The sequence below is a fragment of the Sturnus vulgaris genome, chromosome W, assembly GCF_052056855.1.
Source record: "Sturnus vulgaris isolate bStuVul1 chromosome W, bStuVul1.hap1, whole genome shotgun sequence".
Lineage (NCBI taxonomy): Eukaryota > Metazoa > Chordata > Aves > Passeriformes > Sturnidae > Sturnus > Sturnus vulgaris.
Genome location: NC_142282.1, coordinates 72,105,392 through 72,125,794, shown reverse-complemented (window position 1 = coordinate 72,125,794; position 20,403 = coordinate 72,105,392). Strand labels below are relative to the sequence as shown.

General features: G+C 42.0%; 1 protein-coding gene across 2 annotated transcripts in view; it reads right to left on the bottom strand.

Annotated features, from left to right (window-relative positions):
• The window catches only part of LOC148220403 (zinc finger SWIM domain-containing protein 6), a 284,732-nt gene that overhangs the window by 148,584 nt on the left and 115,745 nt on the right, over positions 1 to 20,403 (bottom strand). Inside the window, exon 1 of one of the 2 annotated variants that reach the window (XM_088155655.1) lies at positions 6,662 to 10,005. The exons of the other annotated variant lie outside the window; for it this stretch is intronic. Within the exon in view, the coding sequence (XP_088011781.1) occupies positions 6,662 to 6,734 (73 nt within the window). The 5' untranslated portion in view covers positions 6,735 to 10,005. Of the gene's footprint in view, positions 1 to 6,661; positions 10,006 to 20,403 lie in introns of those variants that run through there. 2 annotated transcript variants of the gene reach the window in all.

Below are 20,403 nucleotides of genomic sequence, written 5' to 3'. Positions count from 1 at the left end.
TGGAGCAGCCTGGTTTTAAAGGACTGTACCATGTGGAAAGGACCCACACTGGAGCAGTTTGTGAAGAACTGCAGCCTATGGGAAGGACCCACATCAGAGAAGTTCCAGGAAGACTCTCATGTGGGTGGGAAGAGACACAGCCAGGACAGGTGACCCCAACTGACCAAAGGGTTATTCCAGACCATATGACATCGTGCTCAGTATATAAAGTGGGGGAAGAAGGAGGAATGAGGGGACATTTGGACTGATTGTGTTTGTCTTCCCAAGTCACCACTGTGCCTGATGGGGCCCTGCTCTCCTGGAGATGGTTGAACACCTGGCTGTTTATGGGAAGGGGTGAATCAATTCCTTGTTTTGCTTTGCTTGTGTGTGCAGCTTTTGCTTTACCTGTTAAACTGTCTTTATCTCAAACCACGAGTTTTATAGCTTTTAAAATTCTCTTCCCAATCCTGCTGATGAGGGAGTGAGTGAGCAGCTGTGTGAGGCTTGGTGGCTGGATGAGGTTAAACCACAACAGTGTAACTAAACGATTCAGTAAATTTCAGCTCCGAAGCCATAGTAGGGCTGTTAAAATTTAACCTACCAGACACCAATTCTCTTCCTCTACTCTGTCCTTGTGAGACCTCACCTGAAGTACTGCATCCAAGTCTGGGACCCCCAGCACAAGAAAGACATGGACGTGTTGGAGTGGGTCCAGAGGAGGGTCATGAAGATGATCTGAGGGCTGGAGCACATCTCCTATCAAGACAGGCTGAGAGAGTTGGGGCTGTTTAGCCTGGAGAAGAGAAGGCTCCAAGGAGACCTTATTGTGGCCTTCCAGTAATGAAAGGGGACTTATAAAAAAGAGGGAGAGCAATGGGCAGATAGGGACAGGAGATTCAGATTAGGTGTTAGGAAGAAATTCTTTGTTCAGAGGGTAGTGAGGCACAGGAACAGGTTGCCCAGAGAAGTTGTGGATGCTCCATCCCTGGAAGTGTTCAAGGCTGGGTTGAATGGGCCCCTGAGCAACCTGATCTGGTAGGTGGTATCCCTGCCCACAGCAGGTGGGGTTGGAACTAGATGATCTATAAAGTCCTTTCCAAACCAAACCTTTGCATGATCCTATAATCAAAGGCTGCTTTCTTCAGTAGCCCACAACACTGTAGAGTACTGAACAGGAAGGGCTATTCCTATCCTACAGACATAGACTTAATCTTTCTGAACCTAACTGTCCCAGGGTCACAGATCACAGTATATTCTGAAAGGGACACACAAGTATCATCAAGTCTGACTCAGGTGAATGGCCCATATGGGAATTGAACCCATAACCTTGTTCTTATTAACACCATGCTCTAACCAACTGAGCTAATCTCAGTGTCTAATGTTCTTTAAACAAAATAACAAAATCTTGTAGCACGAAAACCAAAAGATACATTGTGCTTTGCTAGAAAGCTTTCACCAGCAGTAAGTTATAGCCTGCCAAAAAGAGAGATGTTACATAGCTCTGGAAGAAGGCAAAAAGAATCACCTGCATGGAGACTCCACAATAATGACATTTCACTAAGATCCAAAGGGACAAAACAAATCTCTTCAGCTAAAAGCTGCAAGCCCTCACTCAAAATATGTATTTCCCTTCAAAGGGAAAATTCCTCTTTTGTTCAAAGTTACAAACCTTTGTTGGCGGTATTTCTCCATGCAAAAAAACCCACCCAAGAATTTTAGTGTTTCAGCCTTTAAAATAAAAAACTTGCTTGTTATTATTTAAAGACAATAAAAGATTTTCATGCAGAAAAGTATGTGTTTATTACTATTTATGGAGCAGGCATGTTTCACCTTTGCCCTTCAGCTGCTGCAGTTCAAAATGTTTTACTGTTTTCAAACCATCACATGACCAGTAATTCAAGCTCTGCTAACATTTTCAATGCACAGAAGCTTCGCATTATACAAAAATGCATGTAGAAAAGCAGTTAGAGCATTAAGACAACATATCAAACATTCATGCAAAGTTATTTTGTTTCTGCTGAATATTCACCTCAGAAACAAAAAAAAACCCCAAAAATAATAAAGGGTAAAATATAGCTTTTTCAGCTGATCTACTTTTGGAAGGAAACTGCCAAAGTGCCATCAGGAGGAAAGCATTAAGCCATTGCAAAGTAAGTTTGCCAAAATATATTTGACAGCATCCAATCTATTAAGCAAAAACATTCTGTGACTGTAAAGCTGCCTGATAAATGAAAATTCACAGAATCACAGAATGATTGGGGTTGGAAGGGACCTCTAGAAATCATGTGGTCTAACCCTCCACTAAAGCAGGTTCACCTAGAACACATGGCACAGGATTGCATCCAGGTAGGTTTTGAATATCTCCAGTGAGGAAGACTCCACAGCCTCTCTGGGAAATCTGTTCCAGTATGTGGCCACTCACACAGTAAAGTTCTTCTGCATGTTCAGGTGGAACTTCATACTATTACAATGTTGTATTTGCCAGCACAAGTATATACACTTCAGACATCCTTCTGAGTTTTGTCACAAAAAATAAATACTTTAAAACAAAAAAAAACCTTCAAATTGGAGGGCACTAAGGAGGAAAAATGACAGTGGAATGCAGGGAAACAGCATCAGGTTAGCTTTCAGTTACTCAAGTCAAAAGCAAGTTTTGAAATAGAAAGTTCTAATTCAACTGGATAAGCAGCAAATCTACTGCACTAAATAAGCATCATCAATAGCATCTCACAAACTTAATTCGTTTCTACTGTCATCCTATGTTAAAAAGCATCTTCCTCAATCTACCTATCTGAAGTTGCACTGTCAAAGACAATGACCAAAATGAGCAAAACCTAATCAGAACAAGCAGCCATGTAAAATTCTGAGGAGGGGAGGGGAAGAGAAAATTTACACTGAAATTTCACATTGCTGTGACTCAAGAAAATTAAAAAGTAATTCAAAATTGTAAAGCACAAAAAACAAAGAAAAAACCTCTCATTCAAAGGGAGCTACATTCATTTTTTATTCAGTCAAAACATAGCAAGCTACTATTAAGTGAACTTTAACTGAAAACATTGAATGATTCTCTCATATTAAACTTTAACTATGTCTTTGTCCTGGTTGCAGTTGGGAAAGAGGTAATTTTCTTCTCAGTAACTGGTACAGTGCTGTGTTTTGGATTCAGTGTGACAATAATGCTGATAACACACTGATGTTTTGGTTGTTGTTGAACAGTGCTTACCCTGAGTCAAGGGCTTTTCAGTGTCTCATGCTCTGCCAGGGAGGAGCTGCACAAGCTGGGAGGGAGCACAGCTGAGACATGATTTAAACTGGTCAAAGGGATACTCCATACCATAGAATGTCGTGCTCAGTATTTAAACTGGGGGGAGTTGGCCAAGAGCCACGACTGCTCGGGGACTGGCTGGGCATTTGTCAGCAGGTGGTGAGCAACTGTATTGTGCATCACTTGTTTCTCTTGAGTTTTATTCCTTTCCCTCTCTCCTTTTCATTACAATTACAATTACTATTATTATTATTATTTGGTTGAAATTATTAAACTATTCTTATCTCAACCCATGAGATTTACTATTTTTTCCTGATTCTCCTCCTCACTAGGGACTTAGCTGTGTGGTACTTAGCTACTGATTGGAGTTAAACCACAACAGTCATTTTTGGCATCCAACATGAAGCAGGAAGCATTGAGATAATGACAGATCTGATCAGAGTGTGTTAAAACTGTTATAAGCATTTATTCTATTAATTTAATAGTTGCTGGTCACAATTTTGTTTTGTTTGCTCTCAGCACTCCTGTGCATGTTCCTGCATGTGTACTCACAGGCGTTCTTGGTGTATGTCTTCTCTGTGTTGATGTTTATCCTCCATGGGGCCTACGCTAAGGTCATCACTGTCTTGTTCTTTACAGTAAGTGACTTATGATATGATAAATTCACTGGTCATGAACCTAATCTGGTATGTGTACTCAGCATTGCTGTTGCCTCTGTACTTCAGGAACTATTTAGTGGGAACTATTAACAATTACACTTTTTGTCTTTTTTTCCTTGGAGAGCCAACTTATGGGAGAAACATATTTTAATTTTCTCTTTCTTTTCTTTCTTTCTTTCTTTCTTTCTTTCTTTCTTTCTTTCTTTCTTTCTTTCTTTCTTTCTTTTCTTTACACATATAGTTTTAGCTCTGTAGCCTATTATTGTATTCGTAGCTAGTCCTGGTACTTTTCCCTACCTTTTTGCTACCCTGATAGGCAGAAAGACAAAACACATTCCAGAGGCTCCAAGTCCTGGAGGTTACAAAGCTCCTATCCTATCTTGGTTCATCCTGGGAACCAAGGCTGAAAACAGCTCTTCAAAACACATTTTTATAAACAACATTTAGTCTCTATCTAAAGGGGAGGCGGGATTCAGAGATGGTTGAACTGGGAAGAATTACTTCATCACTTGTGCTCCTAATTGGGGATTTTTTTGTCAAATATGCTAATTTGTTAAACTTATAAAACTGTATGCATCCCATGTGGGTATTTTCCATATCTGCCCCTTGGAGGCCTCCAATAAAGACCAGCCTTTATATTACCTCCTATACTAATATTATCTCAAAAGTGTGTTGTTTCATTTATAGGTTCTTTAAAGCATTCCTTCCTTCCTTCCTTCCTTCCTTCCTTCCTTCCTTCCTTCCTTCCTTCCTTCCTTCCTTCCTTCCTTCCTTCCTTCCTTCCTTCCTTCCTTCCTTTTCCCCCAGGTTGATTACAGTAGCATTTGAGAATTTTAAAGGTTTTGCATATCTTTTGAATACCCTTGAAACCATCCTGGCCCTTTTGGTACGAATCAGCATGTTGCTGCATGTGGTTCAGGTCTTGTTTAGGGTTAAGGAACCATCTGTGGTCACCATAACGCCCATGACAAGCACTGCAGCTCGAAGGAGGAGGAGAAGGACTAAAACTCCAGCAACAGGCACTGCAGCTACTCAAACACCAGCAACAAGCACTATATGGCCACTCACACTCTGGAGACAGATGCTGCAGCTGCTTTCATCCCCACTACATGCACTGCAGCAACTCAAATTACAGTGTCAAGCACTGTGGCTGCTCAAACTCCAGCTACTTCAATCCCTGCAACAAGCATTGCGGCTACTCAAACCTTGGTGACAAGCACTAAAAACACTCAGACCCCAGCAATGGAGCTGAACCAGTGGGAAAACTCATGCTGATATCAGTCTCTGCTACACACAAGAAGAAATGGACAATGGAAGGCATCTTGTTAGTAAAGGAGGATGAAGCAAGGACATCACAGGGACAGGAGGAAGAAGCAGAACAAGACCAAGACATAACCACTTGATCCTTATCCTTGAACAAGCTGCAGGAGATACAAAAATATTTCAGCCATCATCCAGGTGAGCCCATTATCACCTGGTTGCTCCAGTGCTGGGGTAACAGGGCTAGCAGTTTGGAATTAGAGGATAGGGAAGCCAAGCACCTGGGATCACTTTCTAGGAAAGCAGGCACTGAAAAGGAGCTTGGAAGAGGGACACGATTTCTTAACTTCTGGAGGTGACTCCTGTCAAGTGTGAAGGAAAGGTATTCATTCAAAGAAGATGCTATATGTCACCCAGACAAGCGGACTGCAGTAGACAAAGGTATCCAATACCTGAGGGAATTAGCTGTGCTAGAGATGATTTATTTTGACTGGAACAACAGCAGTCGCCCACAGATACAGACGAACTCCAATGCCTACTGCCCATGTGGTGTAAAGTTGTACCAAGTTAACCATTGTCACATGCACGCACTGGCATTAATAAGCTGGAAAGACAACGCACCACAACAATGGATGAGGTGGCTCACCAACTCTGGGAATATGAAGACAATCTCTCTGATTCCCTTATCTCAGCTGTGGAGAAACAGTCCAAGGAGTTCCAACAATTCAAAGAGAATATGTGCTACTCTCCACCTATACAGATCCACATCTCAGCTATTAACAGAAAGCGTCCTTTCACTCAAGAAGGAAAATATAGAAGGTAAACACATTGGGGTACCCTGTGGTTTTACTTGCAGGACCATGGACAAGACATGAGGAAGTGGGATGGAAAACCTACCTCAACCCTAGAGGCAGAGATACATGAATTGCAGGGAAAAACAATCAGAAATGGGGGTTCTTCCAGGAAAATTCCCACTCCAGTCTCCAGTGAGCAGTTTCCCAGGCAGAGCAGAAGGGATGATTTTACTTCTAATTCTATGGAAAGGAATTCTAATCTGTTTCTAGAAGAAGTAAGTGGAGACTCATGACTAAGACTAGAGGGATCCTGTTGCCAGCTAGGTAGAGAAAAGGGACAATCAGGTTTACTGGACTATGTGGATCTGATGGCCTGGCACAGCAGCACCACAGGAGTACCAGGCTTTAGTAGACACTGGTGCACAGTGTACCCTAATGCCATCAAGCTATGCAAGGGAAGAACCCATTTGTCTTCCTGGAGTGACGGTGGGATCCCAACGGCTGACTGTATTGGAGGCTGTGATTAGCCTAAATGGGAATGAGCAGCAAAAGCACCCTATTGTGACTGGCCCGGAGGCTCTGTGCATCCTTGGCATAGACTGTCTCAGGAGAGGGTATTTAAAGGACACAAAAGGGTATTGGTGAGCTTTCGGTATAGCTGCCCTGGAGACAGAGGAAATTAAAAGAGTTGTCTACCTTACCCGTTCTCTCAGATGACCTTTCTGCTGTGGGGTTGCTGAAGGTTGAAGAACAGCAGGTGCCAATTGCTACCATAATGGTGCACCAATGGCAATATCACACCAACTGAGGTTCCATGATTCCCATCCATGAGTTGATTTGCCAGCTGGAGAGCCAAGGAGTGATGACCAGGACCCACTCACCCTTTACTAGTCCCATATGGCCAGCACAAAAGTCTAACAGAGAATGAAGGCTGACAGTAGACTATCGTGGCCTGAATGAAGTCATGCTGCCTCTGAGTGCTGCTGTACCAGACATGCTAGAACTTCAATACAACTCAAAGGCAGGCCAGTGGTGCCACAAGTGATATTGCCAATGTGCTTTTCTAAATCCATCTGGCAGTAAAGTGCAGGCAACAGTTCACTTTCACTTGGAATTGGCTGCCCCAGGGGCAGAAACACAGCCCCACTATTTTCCATGGACTAATCCAGACCGCACTGGAACAGGGCGAAGCTCCAGAAAACCTGCAGTACATTGATGACATCATTGTATGTGGCAATACAGCAGAAGAACCTTTTGAGAGAGGGTAGAAAATAGTCCAAATCCTTCTGAAAGTCCTTTTTTTTCATAAAACAAAGTAAGGTCAATGGACCTGCACAGGAGATACAGTTTCTAGGAATAATAAGGCAAAATGGACATTGTCAGATTCCAATGGATGTGATTAATAACAGTGATGTCTCCACCAATTAGTAATAAAGAACCACACGGTTTCTTAGGTGGTGTGGGATTTTGGAGAATGCACATTCCAAATTACAGTCTGATTATCAGCCCTTGCTATCAAGTGACCTGAAAGAAGAATGATGTCCAATGGGGCCCTGAGCTTTGAACAAATCAAGCAGGAAGTAGTTCATGCAGTACCCCTCAGGCCAGCCAGGCAGTTCTCAATCCACCTCACTGTCCACTCATCCAACCCACACTTCCTGAGTTTGCCTATGGGGATGTTGTGAGGGACTGTGTTGAAAGCTTTGGTGAAGTCCAGGTAGAAAGCATCCACCACTCTCCCCTCATCCATCCAGGTAGTTGTTACATCGTAGAAGGCAATCAGGTTGGTCAAAAATTACTTAGCTTCAGTGAACCCATGCTGACTACTCCTGATCAGCTTCTTGTCCTCCATGTGGGTAGAGATGGCCTCCAGAATAAAGTGCTCCATCACCTTTCTAGGGATTGAGGTGAGGCTGACTAGCCAGTAGTTCCCTGGGTCCTTCTTCTCACCTTTTTTGAAGACTGGGATGATGTGCTTTCTTTCAGTCCTCAGGCATGTCTGATCTCCATAGCCTTTCAAAGATGATCATGAGCAGCCTCACTATGATGTCTGCCAGTGCTCTCAGCACTCATGGAGACATCTCATCAGAGCCCACAGACTTGTGGATGTCAAGTTTGTGTAGGTATTCTCTGACCTAATCCTCCTTGACTAAGGTAAAATCTTCATTCTAACATACCTTTACCCTGTTCTCCTGGGTCAGAGATCCCTGAGGACTGGTCTTATCAGTGATGACTGATGCAAAGAAGGCATTCAGTAACTCTGCCTTCTCTGTGTCCTCCAGGGTTACACCAGGGTCTCCCCTCCATTTACTAATGGGCCCACGTTATCCTGTTTTCCTTTTGTTATTGATGTATTCAAAACAGCCCTTCTTTTTGTCCTTGACATTCTTGGCCAGGTTTAATTCTAGATGTGCCTTTGCCTTTCTCATCTCCTTTCTTCTTTGACAACCTCTATACTAATTCCAAAGTGACCTGACCCTGCTTCTACCTCCTGTGTGTTTTCTACTTGTGCTTGAGTAATGACAGGAGTTCTTTATTCATCCATCCATCCAGGTCTCTTGCCCCCTGTGCCCAATTTCTTGCTAATCCTCGGGATGCATTGTTCTTGAGCCTGGAGGAAGCAATCCTTGAATATCAACCCCAACTCCTGGACCCCTCTTCCCTGCAGGGCAGTTTCCCACGGGATTCTTCCAAGAAGATCCCTGAAGAGGCTAAAGTTATCTCTCAAGAAGTCCAGGGTTGTAATCTTACTTGCTGTCCTGCTTCCTCCTTGCCCAATAGTGAACTCCACAATCTCATGGTCACTAGAGCCAAGGCTGCCCCAAACCTTCACAATAAGGCCTTCCCTGTTTGTTAAAGGTCAAGCAGCACACCATTCCTTGTGGGATCCTCCACTACCTGTGACAGGAAGTTGTCATCAATGCTTTCCAGGAACCTCCTGGACCGTTTGTGCTTTGCTGTGTTGCTTCTCCAACAGATGTTAGGGTAGTTCAAGTCTCCCACAAGAACCAGGGCCTGAAACTGTGAGGCTGCTTCTAGTTGCCTGTAGAAGGCCTCATCCACTTCCTCCTGCTCAGGCAGCCTGTAGCACACACCCACAACAGTGTCACTCTTACTAGTCTGCCCTTTTATCCTAACCCATAAGCTCTCAACCCACTTGTCACCCACCCCAAGACAGAGCTCCATACATTCCGAGCATAACCTCGCAGAGAGAGCAACTTCACCACTGCCTCTTCCTGATCTGTTTCTACTAAACAGTGTGTAGTCCTTCATGACAACATTCCAGTCATGAGAGCTATTCCACCACATCTCTGTATTCACAATGAGATCAAAGCCCTGTGACTGCACACACATCTCTAGTTTTTTCTGTTTGCTCCCCTCCCCATCCTGTGTGCATTGGTATACAGGCACTTCATAGAGGTATTTTAGTGTGGGTTAATATCCTAGTGGAGTGCAAGGGGATGCCCCATAATCCTGTCTGGTAGTTGCTGCTTGTACTTGTTGAAGGTATTCCCTCTTAAGCCTCCTTTTGCTACTTGAATGGCCACTATAGCTCTCCCCTTCCCACACTTTATCTCTGTAAAGCCTGGCTTTGTCCCTGTCCCCCTTCCTATCTTGTTTAAAACTTTCTCAAGGAGCCCTGCTAACTCCTGAGCCAAAATCCTTTTCTTCTTTTGAGACAGGTGGACCCAATCTGTTCCCAGCAGGCTCAGTGTCATGTCAACTGACCCATGACCAAAATCCACAAAATTCAGCTGGTAACACCAGTCCTGAAGCCAGATATTCATCTTCATGATCTTCCTTTTTCTTGCCCCATCATTCCCTGAAACTGGCAGGACAGAAGAGAACGCAACTTGTGCTCCAGATCCCTTGACCGCTTGTTCCAAGACCTTGGCGTCCTTCGTGATTGTCCACAGCCTTCTTGTTGGAACCTCATTGCTGCCGATCTGGAAAACCAGTAGCAGGTTATAGTCAGTGGGCTGTACCAGGCTGGGAAGTTTCTTGGTCATGTCCTTTACCTGGGCCCCAGGGAGGCAACACACCTCCCTATGGATTGGGTCCAGTCAGCATATCAGACTCTCCATTTCTCTTAAAAGAGAGTTGCTAATGACAACTACCCTTCTTTTTTTTTCTTAACTGAGGAGGTCATGATGCAGAGGGTAGGCTGCTCTGCCCTGCACAACACCTCTATCTGAGAAGAACCTTCATCCACATTCTCATTTCCCTGGTCCTCAGATTCCAGGGCCTCATACTTTTTGTATAAGGGCACCTGGAAAGGTGAAGTAGGTCAGGAGGGAATTGGCCTGCCACAAAGCTGTTTCTACTCCCCTCAGTCTCTAAAGTCCCATCCTTCTGCCTGGTGATGAGAGGCTAAGGGATCAATTGCTTCCTGTGAAGTGAATGGCAGGTGTAGTTGTCTAAGGCATGGATTACAGCTCTAGCAGTCAATCTCCTCGTCAGAGTCCCTAATACTTCTTAGTCTTTCTACTTCATCTCTCATCTCTGCCACCAGGATGACCAGATTGTTCACCCGATCACAACTCACACAGCTGTTCTCCCTGCTGTCCTCTGAGAGTGGCACCAGTCTCTGGCAATCCCTGCAGCCTGGGACCTGGACCCCTGCATACTTTCATGGGCACTCAGTCTGGGTTGCCGCATCCTTTCTGGTGTGCACAGAGGAAGCAACTTTTGTCCAAGTGGACATCATACCTGAACTCCCTCGGCAAGAGCGATGACCAACAACTGAGCTAACTGTTGAGCTGCAGCACCTCAGCACCCTTCCTGTGCAAACTGCTGCAGGGTGAGCATAGTCAACAAATTAGATTTTGCAATGTTAATTGCTATATAATACTTCATATTATCGCTTCTATGGGAGCTATATGCCCATCATGACGCTCGACACCTTGCAACACCTGTCTCTGCCACTCTGGATTTGGGGATCTGAACCCAACTTCTTTTCAATCACCACTTTAGTGAATGATGAATTTTTATGAAACTGGACAAGCATGTCATTGATGGAATCAGAACTGCTTTTAGTGTGCAACACAGCATATTTCCGTCCTGAAGGACTGTTATGACAGATGGAGCCCAAGATCATGGACTAAATGGAGTCAACAGACTTTTATAAGGATGGTTCAAAGACTAAGGGAATGTTTTCTCTGGGTTTATCTATGAAAAGACAGGAAAGGTGATGGGGCATTGAAAAGTGTGGGACCTGACATGACATGAATGGTACGGAATACGGGGTGGATACTGCCCTGTTTTCAGCTGGGATAGAATTAATTTTCTTCTCAGTGGCTGGTACAGTGCTGTGTTTTGGATTCAGTGTGACAATAATGCTGATAACACACTGATGTTTTGGTTGTTGTTGTTGAGCAGTGCTTACCCTGAGTCAAGGGCTTTTCAGTGTCTCATGCTCTGCCAGGGAGGAGCTGCACAAGCTAGGAGAGAGCACAGCTGAGACAGCTGATCTAAACTGGCCAAAGGGATATTCCATACTATACAATGTCATTCCCAGTATATAAACTGGGAGGAGGGGGGAACTGGCTGGGACAGAGTGGGCATTGGTCAGCAAGTGGTGAACAATTGTATTAAGCATCACTTGTTTCTCTAGGATTTTATTCCTCTCTCTCCTTTTGATTACAATTATTATCATTATTATTTTTTACTTTGCTTCAATTATAAAACTATTCTTATCTCAACCAATGAGGTTTACTTTTTTTACTGGTTTTCCTCCCCACCAGGGGGCAGGTTGTGAGCAATCAGTTGCATGGTACTTGGATTTTGGCTGGGGTTAAACCATGACACTATTCAAAAATGTCAATAACATGACATCTAAACAAACACATTACCAGCTCAAAAACTAGCAGAGTATTCTTACTGTTGAGGAATACACCTAGGGCCCATAGGTCACTGTGTAGGTGCAGTGCAAGCTGCAAGGTGTTCCCTGGGTGGGGGAAATGGTTGGAGCCCCAGGCAATGAGTCATGATCAGGCACATCGACCCTTTGCCTAAGGGCAAGTAGACCTGTGGCTCTGGCCAGTCAATCACCCAGAGACCCTGCAGAAGCCAATGAACAACGGGAAGACCCCAGACCCAAAATCACCATTGGAATGGGTGCACAGACAATAATACAAGCCTAGGGATTCTTTTGTTTGGGGTTCCTCTCCAGAGGCACCAGCACCAGCTGTTATTATGTCACTGCATCATGATTAAATTACTTGAAGGAAGCAGAGGTCTGAGACTGCTATGGGAAACCTGGGGTGGAGCTGGTGAGGAAACCTGGTCTGACTGTGTGTGGTGTGTGTAGGGAGTAAGGTGAGGCACCCATCGGTTCACTGGAACAACCTGCTGTGAAGGGGCTTCAGTCCCAGCAGTGAAAATCTCAGGTAGTGTGAGTGTGACTGCCAGAGTGGCTCCTGAATGGTCAGACTGGGAAGTTTCCTTAACACTTATGAACGTACAATAATAATACTTTTAACAAAATTTCTTAATAGAAATCCAAACCTCAAAATGTATATTTGCTGTCAAGAATTCTAATGTTAATAAAAATAATCAGTTTAAGTTCACACTTGCAATTGAAAGCTTTGATTGAAATGTAACCATAACTCAACACTTGGTATTGCTTATTCTTTATAGACAATACAAAAAAGATCAGAACAGGATTAGAAAAATATGTTAAAGCTTAAAAAAAAGTGCCTCTAAATAGCTTTCTGCCATGTACCTTTTGGGAGCACCATTCATTCCTCATCTGCTGTGCACACATTATCTTAAAATTAGGAAAATTGTTACCAACTGTATTTGGAAAACATAAGTGTTCTTTAATATTGATCCACTGACCTGTTTTCAAGTAGTTTACAAGAATTATCTTTATATTCCTATTTTAAAAACAAACAAAAAAAAGAGCTGTCTTATAGGAAAAAAAATAAAAAGAGCTTGTTTCAAGAGCTGCAGAGTATTCAGCAAGCAAGACCTATGTGGGTTACTTCCTCCTATGTAACTTTAAGTTGGCAATAAGAATCATACCGTCTATTTTTAACAGTCATTTAACTTGCAGACCTGCCAGCTAAGATTTATTAAGACTACTATATACTATATTACTTGAGAAACACATACTAACTATGTGAAGTGAAAAACACCTCTGCTTCATCTTGTCTACTAATCAACAAATAATGCTTATGCAAGTAGTTCCCAATTGTGACCATTAGCTATATTTTCATAACTTAGATCAGTGGTTGCATTCCTTCCTTCCCCTCTAACAAGGAAAAGTCTAAACCATTCAGATTTTGTCTTTTATGAAGCGATTTTCCTTTTAGATGGCAAAGACAAATCCTACATTCAATTCTTCTGAATACTGGAACACTAAAAACAGATCAACAACACACTTGGAAATTATTATGAAGTCAAAACTTTGCATGCCACCACTTAGCCTGAAGCTAATGTTAACAGCCTATTTATACACCAGAAAAAACACTGATCTAAAATGGAAAATAGTTACTCTTGGTACCCTTACCCAGATTCCACAATTCACATTCATAAAGGCAATTGGCAGGATTTAATATTCCAAGACTTTTGCATGCAAGAAAGAACTTGAAAGTTCACTAGTGCTAGCACACATCCAAGAACGTGTATGCTGTAACGGTACCAGCACTAGTGACTTGAACCATGAAATTTTTGTCCCAACACTATGAACTCAACAGTCCGATTTAAAGAAAAAATTCTTCCAGGACTTCCTTCAGCAAACTAAACCTTCGAGTCCAAGAACTGTTCAACTAATCATGTTCATTAGACAAAGGCCTCCACTAATCCCTCAAGACAAACTATGTGATGGGTCTGTATGACATCTCTGCTGCTCAAAAGCAATCACTTAACATTGTGGTCCAAGCAGGGACCATGAATAACCATGGATGGGATACATCCATCCAGACTACTCTTTCCTGAAGAGAAGGAAAGGCCATTCAATTAGCAAATAAGACAGCAAAATACCTTCCCCTTCCCAACAGACATGAGATCTGAACTGTTTAAAGATATGTAGACTGCAGCAGCTCCTGCTGTCTGCAAGTGGAGACATTGAACAAAACATGCTCCCCATAAGCATGGCCTCGGGGGTCCCTCCAAGTTTCACTGCTATCCCTGTAACTAAACAACTTCCAACACACTTTATAGGAACCTCATACAAACTACAGAATGATGTTCTCACCAGCATTGCTCATAGCCTCAGATCACATCTCTGAAAAACCTGAAAGTTGTCTGCACTCCAACTCCTTCAATATGGATATAATCAACCCTATGTTAGGTGTTGTGGCAGAACTGTCCTCCCCCTCTCTACCACAGATAGTTGGTACACATATGAAAGAGATAACCTAGGGGCTGATAGGCCCAACAAAGGGTCATCTCTGGCACCAAAAGGAGTCAGGCCTCAGTTAAGAATCAATATCTTAATCTGGAGAGCAGATGTGGGAAGAGATAAAAGAAATATTCTTGACTGAGACACTGTTTTACAAACTATAAGAGACACACGGATTATCACAGAGGCAGAAGCCTTCTATACACACACCCTGAAAGTGTGGAAGACCTCTCCCCAGAGTTTGGATGCAAATTCCATGGTTACTTCCCTGGGGATTGAGGGAAAGGATCTCTATGTGTGCCCCACCAACAACTGGATGGTAAGATACATTGAATCCTAAGTTATATTATTTCTTCACTAGCTGTTACATTAATAGGTACCTTTAACCTCATGCTGCATATATCTACTAGTGATTTCGCTTTTTGTCCTTATTCCTGTGTAGTATTAGTTTAAGTCTTATGTTTGTTAGTTTTCTGTCTATTAAATAAATAATTCATTCTATAATAGAACAAACCAGTCATTATTAAAGAACTTGTGAATGAAAGTGGGTTTTGGGGTGCTGGCCACCTCAATAAAGCCAGTTCCTGCTGCCAGAGGCCTGGGCAAAAGGCAAGGGACTTATCTAGACCCCCACATCCATTTGTAACAGGTGTTTGCAACATTAGCTTTGCTGGCAAAGCAAAAAAAAAAAAAAAAAAAAAAAGTTGGTATAAATAAAAGATATGTAAAAAAACCCCAAATCCACCCACCTTCCAGACAGCAGTAACATAGAACTCTACCTCTAGAAAAGTGATCCTCAAATTGTGATTTAGGATGCTATGGCAAATGATACTTATGCAGAAGCAGACATCAATTAAAGGCTTAACATAGTTCTGAGCATTTGCTGGAAGTGTGAATGCTGATCAACTCTCATCAGGTCAAGAAGACTAGCAATCCATGGATGCAGGTCATGCTTTATCAGGTATAAAATTGGATTGTATGTGTTTTTCAAAGGACATCAATTTAAAACAAACTTTGTTCCTTTATGCTAAGAGTTTAACAGCTCCTCTCTTAGTACAATGTATCATAAGAGCAGCAGTAAACAAAATGGAGAATAGGTAGAGAAGTTATGAATGAAGATGTGCCCAGGAAAAAGGGAGGGGTGGGGGAAACATGTTTTAAGATTTGGTTTTATTTCTCATTATCCTATCCTGATTTTGATTGGTAATAAATTAAATAAATTTTCCCTAAGTCGAGTCTGTTTTGTCCATGACAGTAACTGGTGAGTGATCTCTCCCTACCCTTATCTCAACCCATGAGCCTTTTTTTTATTTTTCTCCCTCTGTCCAGCTGAGGAAGATAGAGTGACTTGGTGGGTACCTGGTAGCCAGCCAAAGTCAATCCACCACAGGTATGGAATATGGTAAGCCTCAAACTTTTGAGGGAGACTTAATAGCTTATATGAGCTGAGGGAAACCAGCTGGAACACTCATACAGCATCTCACTGCAGCAAAAGTATGAAGTGAGAATCATCAAGTCTAAAATGCCGCTTAAGAGAAACTAGAAGTAAATTAAAAATGAAAGGTAAAGAAAAAAAGGTAATAAATACTCAAGAAAATTGTTGAGGTGGAGCTACTCCCAAATAAATGAGCTTTTAACTAACCATGCTGCTAAGACAGTCCAGCTGGTATAGACTAAAATGTTTAGAATAGAATAGAATAGAATAGAATAGAATAGAATAGAATAGAATAGAATAGAATAGAATAGAATAGAAATGCAGGCAGGTATCACGCTCAAGCTTAGATTCAGCCATAACAAAGGCTGGAAACAAAAGGTTAAGACCTATCTAATAAACAAACCTTCACTCTGCTGGTGAACTTCACAATCACAACACAACATTTACAGGGAGAAATTAAGCTTAGTTACTACAGCACAAGTATAAATATAACAGAAAGTGACTGCAAATGAGGAAGAGCAACAAAAACACTGATTAAACCTCCTGCTTTCATTAAAATCCTTAAAGCAATACAGCAAGAAATAGGCTGCTCTTACATTCACAAAAGTAAATACTTAGGGACTATCAGTTATTTTAAGCAACTTAAAAGATGATTTGAGTGTCAAACAGATAAAATATGGGAATTTGTTAAAATTGCTATTCACATTCTTGTTGCTAAGAGGTGAAATTTTCCGTATTACATGTCTACTGTTAACATCTTACCCTTAACTAAGAATCATCTGTCTCCACCAAAAGGAGATAACAGAAATTAAATCAACTGAGACTCAAGAAAACCTCCAGCCTGCTCCTTTCACCTTCAATTGGCTTAATGCATACACTTTTCCCATTTATTGTGATTTAAGCCCAGCTGGCAACTAAGGACCAGGCAGCCACTTGCTTACTCCCTGCCCCCCACCCTGGTGGAATGGGGAGGAGAATCAAAAGTAAAACTTGTAGGTTGAGATAAGAACAGTATAATAACTGAAAAAAAAAATAATTATAGTAATTTAAAAAAGAGAGATATAAAACCCAAGAAAAGCAAGTGATGCACAATAACAATTACTCATCATCTGCTGACCAATGCCCAGTCCCCAAACCACAATCAGCCCCTTCCACGTAACTCTCCCCAGTTTGTATACTGGGAATGACATTATATGATATGGAATATCCCTTCAACTGTCCTGGCTATGCTCCCTCCCAGCGTCACTGGTGGGGTTTCAGGGTCCCTTTGGGATCCCTGAGACTGCTTTCACAGCCCTCAGCGACGGAGCAAATTCCCGAGCCTTGTCCAGATAGAATTGTGACTCGCGGTGAGCTCTCAGACCAGCGGGGAAAAGAGACCAGGATATGCAGAAAGGCACAAATCCATAGTTTATTCTATGAAGGCATCTGATCTAGCATATACCAACGGCTATTGTTTTACAGGGGTTTTTATAACTTTTGAGGGTTTTACAATTTGCACCAATTACCAAGGGAATTCTACTTTCTGACCAATCCCTGAGGGATTTTACATTCAAAGCTGGCCTATGGATACTAAAAGAAAATGGACCACTAATATTGTAGATAGATAAGAGGGTCTTCCAAAGGGGGGAAGCTAGATTCCTTTTGTATTCGTCATTTCACAATCCATTTCTTATCTCCAAGCTATGATTTTCCAAGGAGCTTGTTCTGAGGATGCAGAGAAATTTTCTTCTGTGTTTTCTGCTCCCTCCACATCCCAGCTTTTTGTGCAGCTCCTCCCTGGCAGAACATGAGACACTGAAAAGCTCTTGACACAGGGTAAGCACTGCTCAGCAGCAACCAAAACATCCGTGTGTTATCAGCATTATTGTCACACTGAATCCAAAACACAGCACTGTACCAGTTACTGAGAAAAAATTAACTCTATTCCAACTGAAACCATGACACCATTTAATGGGAAGTGGAAAAAATCCTTTAAAGGAAGAAGAGAGTAATCACTGATATAAACTTGGGAAGATATTTTAAAATATTAGAAAATAACTACTTCCTGAAAATACAGTGTTTGGATTTCCATAGCTATATTTACACTTAGAGAAAATCCAGCACAGAATGTCTAAAACACAGGCAATCCTGAAGTAAAAGATATTTAGGTCATTCAAACAACATAAAATATTTAACTGATTGAGTAATTTAATATTGCACTCAAAGATTGAAAGTTTAAGCTGTGCAAAAGCACTAGCCAGTACAGTTTTGAAACTAAAGTGACATTCCATCAGGAAGCATTGCACTTGTCCTAAAAGAGGAAACTACCACTCCCATTTCCATTACTATCTGTGGAATAAATAATTTTCTTTGTTTAAAAGGGGAAAGGAAAAAAATAAATCAATACTACACTTGTACCAAATGAAAAATAGCATTAAAACTCCTAGAAAGGAAGACCCTTTCTTTTTGGCCATGATTCTATTTTTTCACTTATATACTAAGTATTCAGAAAGACTTAATTCTTCACATTTAGAAAATTCTTTTATTGCTTTAGTTTTATTTATAACAAATGTTTGTGTATTACTTCAAGAGTCAGGATGGTTACTGAACTTGTTTTATTCATAATCAAAATGGAAGTAAAAGGAGGAAAAGATGTTTTTAAAGTGCAGAAACAGCAACAATGTAGTCAATTTTGGACTGTAAATTTTACAAGATAAGTGTTTTCAGCAACTTTCTCTGTTCACTAGAGCATTACAAGGGACTCCAGTAAAAGTAATGAAGTATGATGTATTATTTCCAGACAAAGCAGCAGAGAAAAAAACATAGGGTTGAAAGAGTTCCAGGACGAAAGTCTAAAAACACAACATCACAGATGAGTCACCCTTGCATGGCGGCAGTCAACATCAGGGAGAAACATCTTTGTTTTTCTAGATGTCCAGGGCCAACCACAGTAGAGCATCAAATGCAGACTAGAATTGTGTGGAACTACTGTAATAAAAACAAAATCTTAAGGAAAAAAACCCCGCAACCAAACAAAACAGGTACATGCAAAGGTTACTGAAAGGAATGAAATGTCTTTACAAACAGTGGGCCTGATGGTAGATAAGGCAAGATATGTCAAGGTGAAAGAAGCAATAAATTCCATAGGAATTCCACTAATTGGCACAGTTACTCACTCAAGACTGTGCTAAATATCTGGATTTAGAGAAAAATAAGACACAAGGAAAAAGAAAAACGGGGGGCGGTCTACATTAGAAGGGGATCTTAGGTATTAGGCATTTCGGGGAGTCTGTACCTGTCAAGTACCTCAGCCAATGGGGAAAGAGAGAGGGAAATGCAGCCGGGAAATTAGGATAAAAAGGAGGCTGAGTCCCCTAAAAATTTGAGAGACCCCAGGGTAAATGCTCCATGACCTCTCCCTTTATTCAAATAAAGTTGCAAGACTCCTCTGTTTCCTTTTTAGACATAAACCTCTGGTGTTTGTGGATTAATTTTCCTGACAGTTACCTATATTATTGTCTTGGAGTGATTTATGATGATAGTGTATTCCATGATCCTCTGCTTTGTGCACAATAATGGTTATTGTATCTTTAAGACTCGGCAGCCCAGGACCGGTGTGTGTGGGGTCAGGGGTGGGGAGGGTTTGGTTGTTTTGGGGTTTTTTGCTCTGCGGCGGGCGTTTTAGAAGCTCCCGGCTCGGGGTTTTTACGGCTTTGTACAGCGTGGATTTTGCTTGGCTGGCTTGGTTTTTTGACTTAGGCAAAAAAGCTTTTCCTTTCCTTGTCTTAGAGAAAGTGGAGTAGCGATCTTTGAGCTACCTTGGGGCTAATTGAGCAGCTGCTTGTCTGAGACCAGAGAGATCGCGCCGGCAGAAGCAGAGCAGCCCCGCTCCAGCCCAAGCCTCTGTGAGCCGAGCTGAGCCGAGCCTGGGAGAAAACACACCGAAGAGACTCCAGCCCAGCTACTTCACCTGCCGTGACCGTTCCACTGAGCTCTGTCGTGGGGAGGAGGTCGACGCCGGACAAGCCACTGGGCCTTCATCTGCTGCTGGAACTGCTCCGTGAAAGCTCCTGTTTTTTTCCCGAGAGGAAAGCCGGTTTCATCTCGTATCGCGTGTCGAGAGCGGGTATTTCTCCGGCATTTTGGGTTTTTGTTACGGTGGGGGGGAGTGAGATCTGATAGTTTAATATCTAGCAGTTATTTACTTCCCCCCCCCCCCTTGCATTGTGGGCATTCTGTTTGCTAATAAACCATTGGGTTTTTTTCACTTTCATCTATTAGTATTCATTTCCTATTGGTGGAAAGGGATTGTTGGAACCCTTTAGAGGAGATGACTTATTCCAGTGTCCTCTTTTAAATTGTCTCAAACTGAGACAATTATAAATCAGAACATCCTTAATAACACTGCCACATAGTCTAAACCCACACAAAGGGACATATTGTATGAAGACAGCTTCTTGTGGTTCACAGCTTTTCCATACTGTTAAGGTAAATCCTAATTTGCTTCTCTTGTTCAAATTATTAGTTGATTAAATCAAATCAATATACAGAAGTCCTGGCTAGTGCACCCCATCATCAAAACTGGCTGACAAGACTTGTTATACTCCTCTATATTAGGCATACATCACCTCTTTCCAGACATACAATGCAGAACAAGTAGGCTTCACGTAAGAAAACAG